Source organism: Grampus griseus (genome assembly GCF_964374135.1).
Source record: "Grampus griseus genome assembly, chromosome: 3".
Taxonomy (NCBI): domain Eukaryota; kingdom Metazoa; phylum Chordata; class Mammalia; order Artiodactyla; family Delphinidae; genus Grampus; species Grampus griseus.
Window position 1 is genome coordinate 152,208,284 of NC_139019.1, and position 22,252 is coordinate 152,230,535.

At 52.8% G+C, this 22,252-nt stretch overlaps 1 protein-coding gene across 6 annotated transcripts; it reads right to left on the bottom strand.

Moving 5' to 3' along the window:
- Positions 1 to 6,616: 6,616 nt before the first annotated feature.
- RNF44 (ring finger protein 44) lies at positions 6,617 to 21,825 on the bottom strand. Of its 6 annotated transcripts, none has more exons than XM_082650916.1 (10): positions 21,768 to 21,825; positions 10,128 to 10,317; positions 9,782 to 9,949; positions 9,201 to 9,374; positions 8,933 to 9,094; positions 8,726 to 8,850; positions 8,322 to 8,409; positions 8,112 to 8,233; positions 7,876 to 7,975; positions 6,617 to 7,672 (listed from the first exon to the last, which is right to left on the bottom strand). In XM_082650916.1, exons 2-10 carry the CDS (start codon positions 10,179 to 10,181, stop codon positions 7,610 to 7,612), a joined length of 1,056 nt encoding a protein of 351 aa, XP_082507042.1. In that variant the 5' UTR covers positions 10,182 to 10,317; positions 21,768 to 21,825; the 3' UTR covers positions 6,617 to 7,609. The 6 variants fall into 6 exon arrangements, with proteins under 6 accessions (XP_082507042.1, XP_082507041.1, XP_082507043.1 ...); XM_082650915.1 differs by having other exon boundaries at positions 9,201 to 9,377; XM_082650917.1 differs by lacking the exon at positions 21,768 to 21,825 and adding an exon at positions 10,526 to 10,647.
- Positions 21,826 to 22,252: the final 427 nt, after the last annotated feature.

The following is a 22,252-nucleotide window of genomic DNA, read 5'->3' on the forward strand; positions in this document are numbered from 1 at the left end:
GTTGGTGGTAGGCAGAGCTTTGGACAGAAAGGCGGTAACCACAATAATCTCTTACCCCCCGCCACTGCCACACCTTACGTAGCAGAATCGCAGCCCAAAGATGATATGATTTTACTCTGATTCATAATGTTGAATCTTTACCCAATTTCCCTTTCTTTACTTTTTATTTTGAAATAAATATAGGTTTACAGGAAGTTCCAAAAACATTACAAAAAGGTCTTACGTACATTTAGTTTCCCTCAACAATAACATCCTGTATAAAACCAGAAAATTGACGTTGCCACCATCCACAGATTTTGCCAGTTTTACATACCCCATTTGTGTGGGTGTGTGTAGTTCTGTCAATTTCATCACCCGTGTAAATTCATGTAACCTCACCATAATCAAGATATGGAACTGTTCCATCACCACAAAGATCTTGCTCCTGCTACCCCTTAGTAGTCACACACATCCCACCTTAGTCCCCCATCCTTAACCAACCCCTGGCAATCACTAATCTATTCTCCATCTCTCTAATGGTGTCATTTCAACAGTATCGTAAAAATGGAATTATATGTCACCTTTGTGATTGGCTTTTTTCACTCAGCATAATTCCCTTGAGATCCTCCAAGTTGTCACGAGTGTCAATAGTTCATTCCTGGTGACCTCCCTGGTGGTCCAGTGGTTAAGAATCCGCCTTCCAATGCAGGGGATGCGGGTTTGATCCCTGGTCAGGGAACTAAGATCCCACGTGCTGCGGGGCAACTGAGCTGGCGCGCCCAGAACTAGAGAGAAGCCCGTGTGCTGCAAAAAAAGATCCCACGTGCCCCAACTAAGACCCAACCACTCAAAAATAAATACATACATACATACATACATATTTTTTTTAAAAAAATCATTCATTCCTTTTCACTGCTAAGTGGTATTCCACCATCTGGATGGACTACAGTTTATCCATTTACTCATTGAAGGACAATTTGGGTTGTCCCAGTTTGGGGATATTAAGAATAAAAATGGCTATTGAACTTTTGTGTGTATATTTTTTGTGTAGACACATTTTCATTTTTCTGGGATAAAACGCCCAGGAGTGCAGTTGGTGGGTCATATAGTAAGTGCATGTTCAGTTTTATAAGAAAATGCTGGGCCATTACCATGGTGAAGCTGGGCAAAGTGGCAGAGCAGGGGCTGCAGCAGCTCTTCAAGAGCGGCCAAGTTGCCACTTGCTGGGGGTTTTTATGCCTATCTTGGTTTACCCAGGATTTAAGAGGGGTGCAGATGCTGGGAATGGCCGAGCCAACCTATTTTGAGCTTACTTTGGGGATCAATGACTATTTGGTCATCTGGATTTGGAAGCAATCAATGGACAGGAACAACATGGAAGGTGTGCGCTCTGGCTGGGATGAGCTGGAACAGTGCTCACCAACCAATGGCACACGGCTCTTACTTCACAGATGCATCTCTACTGACTTATTTATGATACACTGCATCAAAATTAATATTTTAAACACAGTTTTAAAATATAAAAAGAACCTGCCAAACTATATTCCAGAGTAGCTGTGCTATTTAACATTCCCACCAAAAATGTATGAGAAATCAAATTTCTCTGTATCCTTGTCAGAATTTGACATTGTCACTATTATTTTAGTTGTTTTAATAGGTGTAATAATCTTATTGTGGTTTAACTTGTGTATCCCTAATGGCTAATGGTGTTGAACGCAATAAATATCCTCTTTGCTAAAATGTATGTTGATGTCTTTTGCCCATGTTTTTTAATTGGATTGATTTTCACTGAGTTTTGTGAGTTGTTTATATATCTGACATGAGTCCTTTGTCAGATATGTGACTTGCAAATTAGGTTTTAATTTTTGATGAAGTTCAAGTTTCAGTTTTTTTCTTTTATGGACTTTTTCTTTTTTTAAACATCTTTATTGGAGTATAATTGCTTTACAATGGTGTGTTAGTTTCTGCTTTATAACGAAGTGAATCAGCTATACATATACATATATCCCCATTACCTCCTCCCTCTCGCGTCTCCCTCCCACCCGCCCTATCCCACCCCTCTAGGTGGGCACAAAGCACCGAGCTGATCTCCCTGTGCTATGCAGCTGCTTCCCACTAGCTATTTTACATTTGGTAGTATATATAAGTCCATGCCACTCTCTCACTTCGTCCCAGCTTACCCTTCCCCCTCCCCGTGTCCTCAAGTCCATTCTCTACGTCTGCGTCTTTATTCCTGTCCTGCCCCTAGGTTCTTCAGAACCATTTTGTTGGGGTTTTTTTAGATTCCATATATATGTGTTAGCATATGGTATTTGATTTTATCTTTCTGACTTAACTTCACTCTGTATGACAGACTATAGGTCCATCCACCTCACTACCAATAACTCAATTTCGTTTCTTTTTATGGCTGAGTAATATTCTATTGTATATATGTGCCACATCTTCTTTATCCATTCATCTGTCGATGGACACTTAGGTTCCTTCCATGTCCTGGCTATTGTAAATAGAGCTGCAATGAACATTGTGGTACATGACTCTGTTTTGAATTATGGTTTACTCAGGGTATATGCCCAGTGGTGGGATTGCTGGGTTGTATGGTAGTTCTATTTTTAGTTTTTAAGGAACCTCCATACTGTTCTCCATAGTGGCTGTATCAATTTACATTCCCACCAACAGTGCAAGAGGGTTCCCTTTTCTCCACACCTGCTCCAGCATTTATTGTTTGTAGATTTTTTGATGACGGCCATTCTGACTGGTGTGAGGTAAATACCTCATTGTAGTTTTGATTTGCATTTCTCTAATGATCAGTGATGTTGAGCATTATGGAGTTTTTGGTATCATACTTAAGAATTCTTCACCTAGCCCTAGATCCCAGTGAAGATTTTCATTTGTTTTCTTCTAAACGTCTTCTAGTTTCATGTTTCACCTTTAAATTTATGATTTTTTTCTTTTTGCTTATGGCTTTCCAATTACTCCAGTATTATTTGCTGAAAAAAACTATTCTTCATTGAATGTTCCAAAATCAGTTGGTTGTACTTGTGTGGGTCTATTTCTGGGTTCTTTATTCTGTTCCGTTGATCTATTTGTCTATCCCTCTCCTGATAAACTGTCTTAATGCATCTCTTCAGTGAAATATTGCAATCAGGCAGTGATTCTTCTCACTTTATTCTTGTTTCTAAAAATTGTCTTAGCTACTCTGGTTTCTTTTGCCTTTTCATGTAAATTTTAAAATAAGCATGGCAATATGTCAAAGAAACCCCACAAAACTTTGCTGGATTTTAATAGGAATTGCATTAAACCTAGAGATTACTTTGGGAAGAAATGACAATTTACTATGCTGAGTCTTCCAATCCAAGAACATGACATGTTTCTCTGTGTAGGTCTTTGCCTTGTTTCATCAGTGTTTTGTAGTTTTCAACATACAAGTCTTATGTTTTGTTAGATTTACATGTTTCTTTTGTCTTTCAAGTGATTGTAAATAGTATCAGCAGGTTTTTAATTTCCATTTCCATGTGTTCATTGCTAGTATGTAGAAATAATACAATTAATTTTTGTATATTGATCTTATATCCTATGACCTGACGAACTCATTTAGTTCTAGTTATTTGTAGATTCCTTGGAATTTTCTACATAGATCTTCATCATATCATCTACAATAGAGTTAGTTTGATTTCTTCCATTTTAATCTGCATTCCTAATTTCATTTCCTTTTTCTTGCCCTGTTGTGCTGGCTAGGACTTCCAGTATGATGTTGAATAGAACTGGTGAAAGCAGATATCCTTGCCTGTCCTGATCTCAGGGCTGGTAAGCACCTAGTCTTTCACATCATTAAGGATGATGTTAGCTGTAGGTTTTTGTATAGATGATCTTGTCAAGTTTTATCATGAATGAATGTTGAATTTTGGCCAAAAAATTTTTTTTGCATCCATTGATACGATCTGTGATTTTCCTTTCCTACAGGCTTTTTGAAATACTGAAAAAAAGCTTAGCGACTTCCCCATCTGACAATTCGCTCAGACTGGGAACTCAGCTCCTACCACTCATCTAGTGCACCATGCCTCAGTGTGTTCCAGAGAATGCAACTTGGCCTGGCATGTGGCCAAAGAAGCCCAATGTAGGAAATGCTGCCCAGAGTGTGTATCCACTGCTAGAGATTTACAAAACACATCAGCATAGCCAAGGCTCAGAAAAGCCCTGCGATATAGGCTGTTACTCTCAACATGGAATTTCCCAAACTTATCTTACCAGAGTCCTTTTTTGCACAAACTCCAGTATGTTCCACGAGACTTTATCTGAAACACACTTAGGGAGCCGCTCAACTGAGTCTGACCCTTAATTTGCCGATGATCCAAAGGTTGAAAGAGAAGTCCCCTGACCAAGGTCACAGATAGTGGCATCACAGGCACAACAGGTCTCCTGCCCCTGACCATGCTGCTTTGACATACTACCAAGTCAGCGGGCAGCCCTGCCATACCACACGCCACCATGGAGAAGAGGAACGTACCCACGTCACCAGTCTGGCCCCTTTAGTGGCTCTCGGGCCCTTCGTCCCCACTGAGCTTGAGGATCAGGGGCTCAAATCCTTATAGGTTCAGTGGGGTCCATGGGTGGGTGGGTATGTAATGCAGGCTGGGCCAGTCATGCTGTTCTAGCTCCCTAACGGTAGCACACGTTTCAGGGATGGGCGTGCAACCTGTTGGTCCAACAAGACTCCAGACCAGGAATTATTAGAATTACTGGGGGGGAAAAACAGTTTTTGCATGGAGATGATGCTAAATTAGAAGAAACTGAGCTAGAGGTACCAGGAAGCACCAGGCAGAACAAAGTTGTAAGATGAAGAGAAACCTGGTTCCTTAGGACATGCCTGAGCCCCATCTGGTCAAGGCTGAAGCAGAACCTCCCTCCAGAACTTAAATGACAGACTAGTTAAGTGCCGTTTCCCTCAAACCAGTTAGATGGAATCCTGTCGGTTGCCAACAGAATCCTAATTTGCCCGTGAAGCAGTGTGGCCCGGAGCAAGCTGTCACTGAACTGGCCCCGTAGATCCCTTTCCATCAGGAGGTATCATTTCCCCCAAGATTCCACAGCGAAGAACAATCTTTTCTGCCCCCCTCCTCCCTGTCCCCTACCCACCCTCAGACCGACATCCCCACGCGCGCTTCCCATCAAAAGGACGAGAACACAGGCGGCCAAAGGCAGCTTGGGCAGTACTCGATATACATCATACATTTATTATTAGTGAATATCCCTCTGAAATCAGCAACAATATTAAAAAAAATAATGATTGCACTACTTGGTCAAGCAGAACTAGCAAGTTTCATTTTAAAAAAAGTACAAATCTGTTAAAAATTTCAATCAGTATACACATATATAATACAACATACTAGTTATGTTAAATGCTACAAACCAATGTGAATCCAATGGAATGGAGAAAACCACACATTTAAGCTTTAAGAACCATTTTTTTCTCTATATATTAGCATTTTCTCAAATACATACATGGGAAAAATGAGGTAACTGTAAAATGTGCAAGGAACAGGGCCCCCCAAATTACATATATTTATATATATATGTAATTTTATATATATATATATAAATATAAATATATATATATATATATATATATATATATATATATATATATATATATATATATATATAAAGACCTTTCTAACACAGAATACAGGCACTGGGCCCAGCCAGGGCTGGGGGACAGCACCCACTGTCATGCCTAGGCCAGAAGTTGGTAAATAAAAGAGTAAACAATGACAAGCCCCCACCACAGGAAATCATTGGTAACATGGCATCTATAGCAAGGTCGGCAAATCACAAACATCCTAAATAATTGTTTTATAAATCTTTTTTTTTAAACTTTTTTTTTTTTTAAATGTTGTGTTTCCCCCCCAATAGCTGCTCGTTGGAATCACTGCTGCAGTCAACACACCATCCGTGAGCCTGTTTCCACCTGCCCCAGGAACCGTTAAGGGTTTCGAAAACCTTTTTTTTGGGGGGTGGGGAAGGGAGGGGGTCGGAGAGGGTAGCTCTCTGTGTAAAACAGGTGGGGTTTCAACACTGCTATAAATATAGAAATGTCACCTGGAGTTATATACAGTAAGACTCTGGGTTCTCCATGGGGTGGGGGCCAGGCTGATGGGGCCCCACGGCAGGCTGGGGGGAGGCGGTGGGCCAGGGCCGCTGCGGGAGAACGAGGGTGGTTGGAGCATCCCTGAGGCAGCAGGCGCCAGGGGCTGCCTGCTAGGATGTGCCGGCCCCACACGCGGTTCGTTCGGGGCAGCAACCCCAGCGGGGGGTGAGGAAGAAACGGAATGGGACCCGGGTGGGTGAGGGTAGGGAGCTCGGCCAGACCCTCCGGGGGCTCCTCCAGGTCTTGGAGGGCAGGGCTCAGGCTGGGAGGGGGCCCCTGGAGGCGGGGTCCACACCCTCCTTGGACCCTGTCCCCCTGGGACTTCCCTGGAGGAGACACGCCCAGGCAGGTGGGAGACAGGCCCTGGCTAGAGAGGGAGAAATGCCCTGAAAAGCGTACGGTCCCGGTAGGCTCTGGGGACGTGTGCAGTACAGTGCATGGCAGTTATCAGCTGAGCACAGACCCCCCCCCACCCCCCCAACCCCACCCATGACCGCCAGCCGCCTGGCCCCGCCCCAGCCGCGCACATGCATGCAGACCAGGCGGCACCACCAGACCATTCCCTGCCCCTGGGCACTTGGTCCTGGTTGGTCCCTATACACCCCCCCGCCCATTAAACCAAAAGAAAAGAAATTGTTTAAAAAATCCACACCCTCAAATCCTACACGCGATTTTGGGCCAAATGAATAAACAAAAACTGCTGCTCCTCACGTTCATGCAAAACGACAGAGAGGGGAGATGGGGCATGGGTCTGGGCCCTGTCACCGCCAGGCAGGGGCAGCCACCAGCAACACAGGAAATCACTCTCCCTGGCCTGGTCCAGGCCCCCTCAGGATACATGCCGTCCCGGGTCAGGGCCTGCCTCCCACCTGCTCGGGAGGTTGGCTCTGATGCCCTCCAGCCTGGGCTTGGGGCAGGAATGTTGTACCCGAGGTGAGGGTCCTCTAGGGAGCCAGCCCCACCCCACAACAACCTGGGTGGGGCTGGCTGCCTGAGTCTGTCTGGGGTCAAGGCAGGAGAACCCACTGGCCTCCTGCCACTGTCTGTCCACGCCTGTCAGTGCCACCTGAGCAGAGCGCACACCACTTCAGTGCAAGAGACCAGGCGACCGAGGACAGCACCCCCTTTGCCCATCCCGGGGCCAAGGATCTCCACCAGCCACATGAGGGTAATGAACCCCTGGCTCCCAGGGCCGGCAAGAAAAGGAGACAGACCCGAGGGCAAACAGGAGAGACTGAGTTAGGGACTCTCAGGCCGCTCCCTGGCGGGCGTCTTTTAGACTGGTGGGCAAACGGGGAGGGAGTCTTTGGAGCTTGGCAAATGCAAGGGCTTATTGCAGGGGCTTCTCTCGGGCTGACCCTGGCACCAGCTCTGGAGATGCAGGCAGGAACGGCAGGGCAGGCCTGGGCCACGCCCTCCTCGGCCTTCCGGGGCCCCCGGAGTTTCCAGAGCTTTGGGCAGGGTTCTCCTGGGTGGCTGTGGACCTCACTCAGCCTCCCTGGGCACCTCGGAAGCGTCGGCCCGACAAATGGGACACGTCCGGTTGGCCTGGGGGGAGCAGCCGCACATCAGGCTCCACTCTCACCGGACCCCCAACCCATCCGGGGCTGTTCTGCTGCCCGGTGGGGACCTGGCTCCCTGAGTGGAGCCGGAACTTCTGGATGCTGAAGAGGACACGAAGGGAAGCCCTCCAGTCCACCCTCCTCCCTCACTACACCAGGAACACCTGGGAGCGGGCGTGGCTACGTTACCTTCAACCACTTGTCGACACACTTGGTGTGGAACTCGTGGTTGCAGGGGAGGACCCGGAGCAGCTGCCGTGCCTCGAAGTCGCTGAAGCAGACGACACACCTGGGAGGAGGGCACAGAGCGTCACCCGCACACTGAAGGCGAGGGCAGGTTCGCGGCAGAGCACGAAGCGCTACCCTGGGAAGACCGCAACGCATCTGTGCTCACAGAGAGACAGGAGGGGGCGCAGGGCACTCACAGCGTCTGCTCTGACTGGTGGCTGTCAGGATGAAAGCGGTACGATGGAAGCTGCTCGATGTCCGCTTTGGTGAGGCCGCGAGGCTTGGCGTCTCCCAGCCGCTCTGCCAGGTTCAGGAGGGCCTGGACGTGTGCAGGAGGGGAGGGTCAGTGGCAGCCAGGGCTGGAAGTCCCCCATGCCCCCACCTCCCAGGACAGGGCTCCACGGGACCTCATAGTTCTCCATCTCCACGTCATCCACATCAAGATCCAGGCTGATGGTGGGCCCCATTGCTGTTGGTGACATTGGCAGCATCGAGCTAGGGGGAGATAGGTACGCGGGCCCGGGGTCAAGGTCAGTAGGCGTAAGGGGCGCAGAGCTGCTCCCGACTCCCGCCATGAAACAAAGCCCAGAACTCTGCACTGTTCACACCAGGGACCCCAGTGTCTGTCCCAAGATGTCGCAGTAGGGCAGGGAGCCCAGCTGGTGAGCGTGAGTGTGCATGTATGGTTTGGCGGGGATGCTAGGTGGCTCGAGAGGCCCCGGGACCCCACGGGGCTGTGTTTGGCTCTAACCACTAGAGGCCCCAGAAGAACAGGGCACCACAGCTCTGGGGCACATGTACAGGTACTTACAGGAAGTAGGGCAGGAAGCTGGGGTAATACGGTGGTGGTGGAGGCGGCGGGGGTGGTGGCGGGAGCGGCTGTTGTAGGCGGTATCTCTGGGTGCTCAGTCTCCGGGGCATCATGTGGGAATATGGCTGCAAGAGGGGGGCCAGGTGCACGTCAGCCATGGGCCTGTCTCCCGGTCACCCTAGATCCTGGGTGGGGAGTGGCACTTACCACACCAAAGGACAGCTCCTGGTGCAGGGTATCGTGGGGCAGGTAGTGCAGGGGCACGGATGGGGACAGAGTTGGGCCCGGGGCAGAGGTGGAGTAGGTGAAGCTCCCCAGGGGGTGCTGATCCCCCCGCAGGTCCACATCACTGTCGAGCCGCTGCAGGGGCTGGAAGAAGCAGGGGTGAGTCAGCAGAGTCAGTGACAAGGAAAGCCCCCACCTCCCTGCCCCACTTGCCATCCCCTCTAGCATCAGACCCATCGCTCAGACTCACCATACGTGGATGCTGGGTCTGCAGCGACACAAACTGCCCAAGAGGCGCCATATGAGCGGGCTGGGGGTGTGGGGCTGGCGGTGGAGGGTGCAGGATATAGTGGTCACTGGAGATAAGGTGGGGGTAGGCCTGATAGGGCACAGGGAGCTGCTGCATGGTACATGCCTGGATCAGCTGCTGAGAAAGGGGGCAGAGGCTGGAGAATGTTCTTCTGGGCTCTGGGCTGGGTCTGCTTGTGGCTGGGCCAGGGGCCATTCCACCCAGCGAGCGGTCCCAATCAAAGGCCTCTGGACCACCCATCCCTGGCCTAGGCCTCCCAGGCAGGACGTCTTGCTCTTAAGACCCACAGTTACCACTCCAAACCATAAAGCAGGCACTGGGAGCAGGGAGGTCCCTGAACTCTGAAGTGCCCTCCCACTGGACGTGAACGCACATATGCCGTTCTGGACAGGGCTGTGGCCTGGAGCCGAGCAGACGCTGACAGCCTGGATGGGCGCTGTAAGCTCAGCTCAGTTCCGACACTGGCCTGTGCCTGGGGCCTTCAGCTGGGGGCAGGGCAGGAGGCCCAGGCGCTCACTCACCGGGGGCGGGAGGCAGCAGAGGGGATAGTGCTGCCCGCTGAACATCACGGAGCATGCTGGGAGCTGCTGGGTGCTGCAGCCAGGGATGTGTTGGCCTGTAGGCAAGGGGAAGCCTTGGGTCGTCACTGTGGTGACTGTGTAGGACAGAGGGACAGGTCCCTGGTGCACCTGCAGGAGGAGAGACCCAGGAACTGTAGGGAGGCCACTCTGCTGCCCCCAGGTGAGAAGCAAAGTCCTGCCGGGCCAGCTCTGGTGAAGGTGAAGTCAGGGCTTGCTCCCTCTGCTCCTCAGACCGGCTCGCCAGAGGCCAGGGGCAGCGGGGCGTGGGCATGGGGGTTCCGCTTACCTGCTCGTGGAGATCAACCATGAACGGGCTCTGCTGGGAGGCTGGGTGCAGCATTCGGGGGCTCCCGCCGGCAGGAGCCGAGGCTCGGCGCTCCTCTACGGGGAGGTATGCTGGTCGGGTCGGCGGCTGCTGGGAGGGTAAGCGCTCATCCTGGGTAGGTGGGCTGGCCAGGGGGCCCTCACGGCCAGGGCTGCACCACAGAGAGGAAGCCCCAGTAGCACTGACGGGGGCCGCTCATTCACAGAGCATGGAGAGAAGCCAAGGTCACTACCCACTGGGGAAGGAAGACAGCTCAGGGCCCTGTGCCCTACCACCCCTGGCCCCTGTGCCCCAGCCCAGGCTGAAAGCTCCAGTACCAGGGGCTCCGGGCTCCACAGGACTGGGAGGTTCCCTCCTACCTTCCCCAGAGCTGGCCTGGGCTGCTGCTGGGTCCTGCAGAGAATCGCCGCTGACCCACAGGGGCAGAGGGCGGCCACCTAGTCACTGCCAGAGCCCATGGCTGCATCAGGGGAGGCAGAGGGGTGGAGGGGCTGGGCCAGGGCTCACAACCCTAGGAAGCAAACCGACAAAGGAACTAAGGTACAGAGAAGTCCAGTCCCTTGCTCCATTAGGGGTCGGGGAGACAGAATCAAACCTCTGCAGCCTGGTTCCAGAGGCCACTGATGCCCACCACACCCTGGGCTCCCCAGGCAGCGCTGCGCTCTGGCACTAGGGTTCAGGCTTGGCCTGCAGGGAGTCCAGGCCTTAGTTTCCTGCGCTGTGAAATGAGATCAGGGTCCGCCTCAGGGTAAGTTCAGAGGGCTGGCCGGCATGCTTCCAGGCCAGGGGGCTCTGGTAAGGCCCCCTCAGGGTGGGGTCTCCAGGAAAACCTGTCCTGGCGTGGGGATCTACAACTCTGACCTCTAGGTAACTGGGGCTCCTGAGGGGACTCCAGCTTCCTCCCTTCTGTCTGGTTGGCTCAAGATGGATTGCAAACAGGCCTGGGGCCTAGTTCTTCCACTAGTAACAGGTGAGAGGTTCTGACTTGGTTCTTGCCCTCGGGGTTCCCAGTCCAAGCCAAGTCAGTACAGTCATTCCTCAGTATCCACGAAGGATTGGTTCTAGGACCCCCACGATACCAAAATCCGAGGATGCTTAAGTCCCTTATATAAAATGGTATAATATTTGCATATAATCTACACACATCCTCCCATGGACTTTAAATCATTTCTACATTACTTATGATACCTAATACAATGTAAATGCTATGTAAATATGATGTAAATGCTATGTAAGTGACAAATTCAAGTTTTGTTTTTTGCAACTTTATGGAATTTTTTTCCCTAAGTATTTTAAATCTGCAATTGGTTACATCCATGGATGTGGAACCCATGGATAGAGAGGGCTGACTGTATACTTTCTTTTCATAATCTGTTCCCACAGTGCCTACCCAAATGGGACTTCACCTACTCTTCAAGTAAGGTACTGTTAGCCTCATTTTGCAGAAGAGAAAACTGAGGCTCAGAGACGAAAGGACTTGCCCAAGGCCTCACAATAAGTGTCAAAGCTGGGAGGTGGGTTGACTACCAGCCTCTTGCTGCACACTGATGCTGATGGGAAGGGGTCCAGCCCAAGGGTTCTGGCAGGACGTGATGAAGGAAGTCAACCTCTGGTGAACTGGTGGGTCTGGCGTGCAGCCAGGCCCTTTGTGTGTGGGGGGAGTGCATGCAAACTAGACCCAACACAGCCCCCAAGTGGGAGGTGGGGCTTGCTGAGAAAAGAGGAAGCAAGAACCTAAACCTAAGGGAGGAAGTTGAGTGAGAATGGGGCGGGGCAGGAGCTAGGGTCCAGGTGGGGAAAGTTGGGGGGACCACTCATTAACTCCAGAGGTTGGAATGAGGCCCTGGCAGGGAAAACTCTGGAAACTGTCAGACCCTGCAATGCTGAAGGGCGCATCCAACAGGACCAGCCTTTGGCTGTTCCTGCCACAGGGAACCCTGCCTCCATCTAACAAAACTCCTATGCTTCCTTCATACCCAGCTTTAAGTGTCACCTCCCTGCTAACACAGCTAGGGAACCGGTGTACTGTCCCCTCAACACCTTGTTCCTTTCCTCTGTGCTGGGCTTTACGTGCATGGGCCCTGACTTTCAAAATGAGCCTGAAAGGGAGGCTCTTCACCTGATAAGACAGCACAGGGCCAAGGCCACAGCCACAGTAGAGCTGAAATTCACATTTCTCCCACCCAACCTGGGCTCCAGCACTTGGCAGAGGGGTGGGCAGGGCCCAGTGACCAGCTTGTGTCCAGCACAGGGCAGGCCCGATGTGGTAAATGCTCACTGGAGAGCCAATTACGTAGGTCTAAGGCCATGTCTGGCAGCAGTGAAGTTAGTGCCAATGATTAAAAACTGGGACATAAAAAAATCTGTCCTTTCAGTGTGTTGTGTGTGTGGCGGGGGGAAGGAAGCAGAATATCTGGTCCCACTGGGCCCTCATTTCTGCTTGACCCACCTCACTCTGGGCATGAGTTTTCTCTCCAGGCCACCCCAGGCCCATTCCTTGCCTGCCCACCACAGGTGACTGGGGTCGTGAGCCCCCAGCGTGGGCCAAGTGCATATCCTTACACTCATGTGTACACACACAGCCTCCTTGATTCCTGCTGATAATCCAGCCGAGCAAACAAAGGCCAAGAGAGACTCAGAGGAAACCCCTAAATAACTTAACAACAGACTCCTGACCCACCCCAGATTTTTGGATCAGAATCTTTGGAGGGTTGGGGAACAAGGGCACCTAGATTTCTACTAAATTCCCCAGCAGTTTCTACAGCAGAGGCAGGTGCTTGAGAACCTCTGTTCTAACTGACCTCTGAGATCCTGGGAGCCCACAGTCCTGCCTATGAGGAGTATACAATACTTCCCATGTGCCATCCTGATAAGTCCTCATAGCAACCTTCAGAAGTAGGCATGCTGAGGCTCAGAGAAGTGAGGCCCAAGGCCAGTCAGTTGGAGCTGTGAGTGCACTGGGACATGGCAGTGGCCTCAACTGCTCCTCTTGTGCCAGGCTGTCTTGAAGTCCGGGCAGTGTCAAGGCTCAGGGGTGCAGAATCACAGAGGCCTAGGCCCATGGGAATCTGCTCTGGCCAGCCTCTTCAAGGACACCCACACCTCAGGAAAGGAAGTGGCAAGGAGCCGAGAAACCCAACCACCAGACAGAAGGCCTCTAGCTGTGACTGACGGTGACAAAGATGACAGTGTTGACCCTTGCATTCTTACACACAATACCCTGACTTCTGGCCAGAGTCTTGGCTGAGGATTGGGCACATCGCCTCCCCTCTCTGAGCCTCAGTTTATTCATCTGTAAAATGGGAATAGCCCAATAATCACCTCCCAAGACTGCTTAAAGGCTGCTGCAGTGATTTGTAAAGTTTAGGTGTGACCGATCACTATCAGAAAATACAACAGGCTGACCTTCACTCCCACCCCCCAAGCAGCTTAAAGATGCTATTTTAAGCTCTGCAGGAGGCAGCTGGGAAACATGCCTCCCTCAGGGAATATCCCCTCCCAGCTGGCAAGGGAGGGGACCCTGGTTCTTGACTGGAGACAGAGATGTCCCATGGGGAACTCACCCACTTCACAGTTGAGGAAACTGAGACCAGGAGAAAGAAAGTAACTTGCTGCAGACCACAAAGCCAAAGAAGGACAGAATTAGTCCTGGCTGGCCCGCTAGGCCCAGATTTCCTCAACCCCTGACTCTCATTACCATCAGTAACCTCAAGAATTACCTAATGCCAATTATCTACTGCAGGCCCTAAAGGAGATCAGGGGAGCTTTCTCTTTCAGGCATCCTGACTAGACCTATTGTGGAAAGAAGCAAGTAAGGCCCAGAGCTGGAGCAGCAACTTGCTCAAGGTCAAACAACAAGGCCACCACCTAACTGCTCTGCCTTTCACCACACCTCCTCTGTGCTGGGCTCTCAGTGAGGTCTCCGTAAAAGGGTCTTGAGGGTCCCTAAATCCAATCTCGCCCAGAAGCAGGGACTGCACCTTGCATCCACCCCCTCGCCCAGGAGGCAGCCAACTCCCTAGTTCCTATCCCCATCCTGGTCTAGGGAGATCCTGACATATCATTTGGGCCTGGGGGCTGTTTGCAGGTACAGGGACTGTTTTGCAGATAAGCTAAGTCAGGCCCTGAGAACAGGAGCAGACTCAGGCAGGCTGAGGAGCCCCCCTCCCACCCCTCAAAAAAGAGGCGGGTTGGGCCCAGCACTGACTGGTGGGCAAGCAGAGCTCCCTAACTGTGGTGCCTGGAGGCAGCTGAGAGCAGGACCACCAGGCTGCGAGTTAAGAGCTGTTGGCCAGCCCAGACTCCCTGGGTGACCTTGGTCAAGGAAATCTTCCCTTCTGTGCGCCTCAGTTGCCACAACTGTAAAATGGGAGTGGAAATCTCTCCTTCCCAGAGCTCCCAAATAAAGCCACAAGAGGCAAGACGCAAAAAACCAGGTGGTCACATTACTGGGGGAGGAAACCAGTGTCCCTGAGGAGCAAGCCCCTCCTCAATGTGGGCCAGGAGCAGGTTGCGGGATTCGGGGAGCTTCCTCAGCCATCCCTCCCTGGGACTGGGGACGTGGGTGGGGAGGACGTGGTACAGATACTCGCCCAGAGAGGGGCCTCCCTCATCCCCCTTTCACTCCTTTGTGCCGGGCTCGGGGGGACATCGGGGGCTGGAGGCCATACGGCGGCGTCGGGGCCAGAGCGCTGTGACTTTAAGAGCCGAGGATCCCGGACCATGTGCTCGGCGTGAGACAAAAGCAACAACAAAGGAAGTGGCGGCGGCAGGGGGAGGGGGCGGCTCCTTCCTCTCCAACCGCAGCGCTCTGCCTCTGTAGAAGGGAGACTCGGCCTGGCCTTGGGGGGCGCTGGGGGTGGGGAGGGGTCCCGGATTCTAGAGGCCTCGCCATCTCCCCTCCGGACTGCCCGTAATTAACTCCTGCAGAGCCAGCTAGATCACAGCCCTCAGTCCCAGGGGAAGGGGGGGGGCAGGAATTCCAGGGATGCGGAAATCGGGAGCTGGGGGCTCTGGCCCCGACTCACCTTCGGCCGCCTGGCCACACGTTGACTCCTTTGTTCCCGATCTAGGACGGCCAAGCTGGGCAAGAGGCGGGGGTGGGGGGGTGGGAGTGTGCTGCCTGGACCCTTTAAGAGCCCCCGCCCTGAGGAACAATGTGCTTCCTTCCCCACCCCCCCGGTCCGGGGGCAGTCCGGCTCCTTCCGGGGCCCTCTTTCTTTGTTGTCCGTCCGCCGGGCGTCTGCCTCGCGAGGCCCACGCGCGGTCAGTCTCTCGGCCCAGGCCCTCTGGGAGCGGGAGGCGGCGCAGGACGCGGCCGGGTTTGCGCAGCTGCCGGCGACTGGCCCTTTAAGAACTGTCCGCGGCGGCAGCGGAATGTAACAAACCCCACATTTGATTCACAACATTCGAAGCGGCGGGGTCGCGCGCCGGGCGGGAGGGGGGCTCGCGGGGGCGCGCCGGGAGATTCCGGCAAACAGTAGCCGACTGCTCCCCGCGAGGGCCCCGCCCCTTGCTAAGAGTTCCGCCCCTCGGGGGCGCCAAGAGCCAATCATTCGCCGAGACTCGGCACGTGATTAGTGGGCCGCCATCTTGGAAGGCAGTTTTTTTTTTTTAAAAACCTCCTCTCGCCCCCACCTCCTCACTTAAAGTGCCCGCAGCCATCACAGGAAAGGGGCGGGGCCCCATGGTCTGACCTAAAGAGGGGAGACCGCGCGGTAAGCAAGACAAATTGGCTGTAACTCTAACTTGCTATGCAAACTCACAAATCACTCATGCTTCTGAGGCTCAGTTTCCCCGCCACAGAAGTGGGTCCCGCCGAGAGAGCCGCAGCCCGGACTTACTGTGTCATGGTCCCCTCCTTGGGACGGCGCCTGGGACACAAGTGCAATGGACCTGACCTTCGACGGGGCAGGAGCGGCTCTTAAGCCAGTCCGAGTGGTTAGGAAGGCTCTAACAGCCCTGGGCCGGCAACCTCCCCGGAGATGACGTCAGCCCCGAAAGCTACTGCGCCGCGATGACATCATGGCCTGGCCTCCTCGCATCTCCTTGTTTATACTGCGCGGTGGCTTTAAAAAGTTGGGAGGGGCTGGATTGCCCAACGAACCAATAATGGGCAACCCATGCAAATAAGCTAACGCTTGTCGGGAAGGATTGGCCCGGCTCACGTTGACGTCACAGAGACATTTAAACACCCCGCCCCCAGCGTGGCCCGGGAAAAGGGCGGGGAACAGTTTGAAGCTGGAGCAGCAGTCGTCCCGCGCTCTAATTGCTCTAGGCGAGGCCTCGGAGAGCTCCCTGCTTAGGGGGATTGGGGAACTAAACCCAATGAAGTCTTTAGCTTTCTACTGTACTCCTCCTAGCAATTATGAGACGCATTACTACAACCTGCCCATTTTACAGATGGGTAGAGAGAATCAAGAGGGGTGTCATTCACCCCAGGTTACAAAGCGAGGAAGAGTGGCCGAGCAGATACTTGAACCCAAGCCAAAGCCCAGCGTCGTTCCCCTTTGCCTCGACGCCTCCCCAGGCAGACGTTATACAAAGTGGGGTATTATCTCTACATCGATAGAAAAAAAAAAAAAGCTGGGAGCTGGGAACAGGTCAAATAAATTATGCATATAATCAATAACTGGACTCCTCTGTATGCAGCTGCACTGACATAGGGTTACCTCCAGCACAGCCCTAAACAAGATACCAGCAAAAAATGTTAAAACATTTGTTAAGCCTGTGTGTTGGGGTTGCTGGGTGTGTGTGTGTGTGATTTTCTATGCTTCTTTGGTATATTTCATAATCCCAAATTTAAAAACTGAAAGAAAGATACTGAACAGAGTATAACAGTATCAATGTTTTTAAAAATTGGATATATACAGTATCTGTATATAGAATATTCCTGGAAGGATATACAGGAGACTGATTAATAACTGTCCTCAGGGAGAACTGGAGGAGAGCACTGGGTCAGGATAGACTTTTTATTGTATACGCTTTTGTACATTTGCTCCTTAAAAACAAAACAAAACAAGAAAAACTCTATACAGTATAACCTACTGAAAATTCTAAAGAAAATTACTGTGAAAGAGTATGTTTTAAATATTTTAAGCCATAAAAAACTTGTGTTCCTTTAGAGTCAGAAATCCCCCTTTGGAAAGGGTATCCAGTGGAAACAATCCAGAAGGAAGCTGGGGAACAGACATGCTTATCCAAGTGTTGTTTAGACCAGCAACAATCTGACACCACAATGTGGATGGCAGCCAGCAACACGATGACTGAAAAGGGTACCTACTCGCTGTTTGCATATCTCTAAGGACAGAAGATCAAGTTCATGATGCAGTGCTACAGATGTTACCTGGAATGCCAAACTCTATCCATCATAGTTAAACTACGTGTGCATGAGAATAAATGGGGTTGCGTTTCTCTAACCATCTCCTTATCAGCAACTCTCCTTTCTCCTAAATCCCTTCCAACCTTTTATTTTTCTCACTCTGTAAAAGCAATCAGAAAATCCTTCCCACATTCAAAGTGCCTACATTGTTAAGACCACCCCCCTGCTTGCCTGTGTAGGGATAGAACCTGCAATGGCTCCCTAATGCCTGGCTTTCAGGGCTCTGTTTAACAAGACAAGCTTCCCTTACCAAACTTTTTTTTTTTTTTTTTGCGGTACGCGGGCCTCTCACTGCTGTGGCCTCTCCCATTGCGGAGCACAGGCTCTGGACGCGCAAGCTCAGCAGCCATGGCTCATGGGCCCAGCCGCTCCGCGGCATGTGGGATCTTCCTGGACCGGGGCACGAACCCACGTCCCCTGCATCGGCAGGCAGACTCTCAACCACTGCGCCACCAGGGAAGCCCCCCTTACCAAACTTTTCAGGCTCACCTCTCCCCAGCCTCTCTCCCATGACCATGGCAGTGCTCCCTCTGGCCTTCCCTGCCTGAGATGCTCTCTCTCTTCCTTTCTACGAATCCATTCCTCTTCTCTGTCCCTTGAGGCTCTGCTCCCATCTCACCTCTTATAGGAAGCTGTGAAGTCTCTAGCTTGTACTGAACTCCTCTGTCTCTGAACTCAGGCCTAGACGCACCCTGACCTTCACTTCATGCCATTTAATTTGCACACAACCCTGTCGTGATTGCTTCGTGTCTCACTCAGTAATCTCCTCCTGGGCTTCCCTGGTGGCACGGTGGTTAAGAATCCGCCTGCCAAAGCAGGGGACACGGGTTCAATCTCTGGTCCGGGAAGATCCCACATGCCGTGGAGCAACGAAGCCCGTGCACCACAACTACTGAGCCTGTGCTCTACACCCCATGCACCACAACTACTGAGCCCGCGTGCCGCAACTAGCAAAGCCGGCGCGCCTAGAGCCTGTGCTCTGCGACAAGAGAAGCCACTGCAACAAGAAGCCCGCGCACCACAACTAAAAGTAGCCCCTGCTCGCCACAACTAGAGAAAGCCCGTGCGGAGCAGCGAAGACCCAACACAGCCAAAAATAAATAAATAAATAAAGAATCTCCTCCTGGCGGAAGAGGATACAGCATTTTTAACTGCACTGACATTCAGCCTTCACTGAGAGGCAGACACCACGGGGTAACCAGTCTCATTTTATGGTTGAGGATCTGAGGCTCAAGGAGGTGAAGTGACTTGCCCGAGGCCACAATGTGAAAATCCTTTACCACTCCCCACCCTCAGAAAGCGACTCCAGTAACTACTCCACAATCCAGTTACTCCTTTGAAGCCAGCAAGCCTCTGACTGTGCCATTCTCTCAGTCTAAAATGTCCTCAACACCCCTACTCACCTCTGGCCAAACCCTGCTCAACCTTCGGGGCTCAGCTCAAAGGCTGCCTCCTCGGAGCCTCTCCTGACCATCTGCTGGCTTCTTCAATATACGGCATGACTATTATCACACCACATCAGGATGGCAGAAGGTATCTCCATGGGACTGCTCTCCCTACCCGCAGCAGGGCCTGGCTCACACTTCCTTGGATGCCCAAGGAAGGGACTCTGTATTGCCCTTCCTTGCCCCTGATGCTTCAGGGCCAGGAAATCCTTGCCCTGTGTTCTCTCATGCATGACCCTCTAGTTTACGCCCCTGGGAGGCCCTCAGTAAATTCCCACAGACCTCTGGGTTCCCCCCAGGACCGGAGGCCAATAACACATCTCCCTCTGAAAAACCTTGCTGGGTGCATGCAGAATCACTCTGGAGCAAGAGGGAGGGAGGCTCAATTTTACCAGATTTCTCAGAGAAGCCAGAAGTCTGGACTTTCCTCTCAGGTTCACTGACAAGTCTTATGCTTTGGAACCCCAACGTGGGCCCAACGGCCTGCATACCTACTCTGTGCCCCATTCTTATCACCCCACCCCCACTCCCTTGAAGGCAGGTTCTGTTACTTTCACCTTACACAGATGAGGAAAGTGGCTAAGGAAATGACTCCCCTTGCCACAGATCCCAGAAGTGTAGCCCAGGTGGGGGTGGCTCACTCTTGCCCAGGCATCTGCCTCGAAGCTCTGTGGAGAAATCAGGGTTCTAGAGTCTTCTGCATGATCTGGGCAAGTCCTACCCTGATCATCTCATTGGTCCTTCCAATGACCTAAGAGCTAGGTACCAGTGTTTGCTCCAAGAAGCTTGGGCAAGAGAGGATATGATTCACCCACCGTCACACAGCCATCAAGGGGCAAACCTGGGATCACATTTTAAACGAAGATTAAGTTTGGTGCATGCAATGCAAATGCCAACACAGGGTCCCCAAGTGTTGCTCAATAATCAAAAGCACAGATGTCCTGGGGCAAGAGACTCTCCAGGTCCCAGAGTGGAAGAGTGGCAGAGAGGGATTTGAATCCTGGTCCCTCGAGTGCAAAGTACTGGATGCTACAATCCAGCTTCCACTCCCAGGCCTCCTCTGCAGGAGATGGGAGGGATTCTGTGCAGGCAAGAAGTAGGTGGGGTCATCGGTTCCTGCTGGAGCCCTCCCCTGCTCCATCTGCCTACCTAAGACCTGGACAGCTGGCTGCCTCCTTCCCTCCATCAGGATCAGAAAGTACTCCACTCCTTTTTTCTAAGACCCCTCAAACTCTCCTCCAGATGCAGGGCCTTCCCAAGTGGAGCTGGCAGAACATAGAGATTGAGGGACCATCCAGGGACACACAACACAGCCTGGTAAAGCCAGCTCAGGACACAGACCTCCCAGCTACCCCAGGGCATCAGACTTGAGCCTCACGCTCCAGGCTGGGGATTGACAGGCCCCCTGCCAAGTCCTCTCTGCTCAGGGCAGGCCTGAACACACCTGAGCCCCAAGCTTTGTCTCCCCTAAAAAGCAGAGGCTGTTTGTGCATATGAGGGAGGGCAGAGTGTCTGTAAAGGTGTTCCCAGGTCTGGGTCCAGGGCTGCAGCACTCTGGCTCCAGCTTTGAGACTTGGTCACTTATGTGGTCTCACTCTTCTTCAGTCTCATCTGTAAAACCAGGATGATGACAACACTAATGACAGATGACATTTACTGAGCACTTAGTGTGTGTAGCACTGCTGTTCATCTCCTATAGGCTACTGAGGGGGCAGGCATACACTGATGGTTAAATACAGAGCCTCTGAAACCAGCCCACCGAGGCTTGGACCCTGGCTCTGCCTTTTATCAGCTTGGTGACCTTGAGGAAGTCACCACCTCTATGAGGCTCACAGTTTGTCCAGGTGTAAAATGGGGGCGATTATACCTACCTCAATGAGTAAATAGTGGCTCTCACTTGTGTGTGCATCTTCGGCGGTACCTGCCTGGCTTTCTGGGTCTGGGTCTGCGCTTGAATGTGTGAGCTTTGAGGGTAGGGCGTTGGGAGGGGCTCCCCTTTCTGACTACCTCCCCGCTGTAGCTCTCACCACTGGAACCCACAGGGTCTGCAGAGGAAGGAGCAGGTACCATCACCACATCATCCGGTGATGAAAATCGGGGGCTGTAAGAGTGGGGGTGCCTGGCAGACCCAGGGAGAGATGAGTCCAGCCGAATTCCCCATTTTCCCTCTATCCAAGGCCAGTTTCCTACACCCACATCTCCTTCCCGCCCCGACACCATCTCGACTCGGGCTTAATAGCCCTCAGGCAACAGAAGGTGTGTGACCTTGGACAAGACACAGACCCTCTGGAGTCCCCGCCTTCCTACGCCCTCAAAGCAGTAACCAAGCCGCTGGCGCGCGGCGGTCTGTTCCCCAGACCCGCAGCCGCCCCAGGGCAGGGCTCGGGTCGCTCTGGATCCCCAGCGACTGGGACAAGGAGCGTTGGTAAAGTGGGGCAGTCGTGACGAGGCCAAAGGACTGCAGCTCTGTCCCGGACGCCTGGGGCCCAGCCGAAGCCGACACTCGCCAGGGGTTGCGATCGGGGCATGAGTGGGGCGCAGGGCACGCTGGGACTCGTAGTTCCCAGGGCCTCCCGTACTGGGGCTCTTAGACCTACCGGGCGGAGCAGCTCTGGCTCCGGGTCCCGGGACAGCGAGCTCCGGCCCTGCGGGCGCAGGCAGCGGCCTCGCTGGATGTCCCTGTGCTACACTGCCAGCCCGCGGCCGCCCCCTATCGCTCCGTCTCTCTGGCCCCGCGCCTGGGGCGCAAGGCGCAGGGTCCAGGCCGGGCGTTACCTGGGGCCGCGGCGGGGCTCCACCCCCACCGGGAGGCCGGCGCGTCGCTCCCGCTGCAGCCGGGGGTCCCGGTCCAGCTGCGGCTCGCGCCGCCTGCCGCGGCCCCCCCTCTGGCCCCAGGCAGTGGAACCGTCCACGAACCTCTTCGCCCGGGCGCGCGCACGCGCGCGCGGGGTCCACTCCGGCTACGCAGCTTCACCCTCCCTCCCGCGGGTGTATGGAAGTACCTGGACTGCACCAAGCGCGCGGGAGCGGAGGGTGGGAGGAGGAGGAGCGTGTTTCGGCCACGCCCACTCAGTGTCCAGCGGCAAAGGGCGCGCAAGGGCAAAGAGTCCGGGGCCTGGCCTTCCAGCCGCCGCCTTACTACTGTGTGCCCTTGGCGAGTGACTAAATAGGAAAGATATTACGACTCCGTGGTCGTTCAAGGAACCTTCCCTTAGCGGACAGTTTGTTCCCCTCCCTCAGCCTCGGAATTGTGTGTGTGT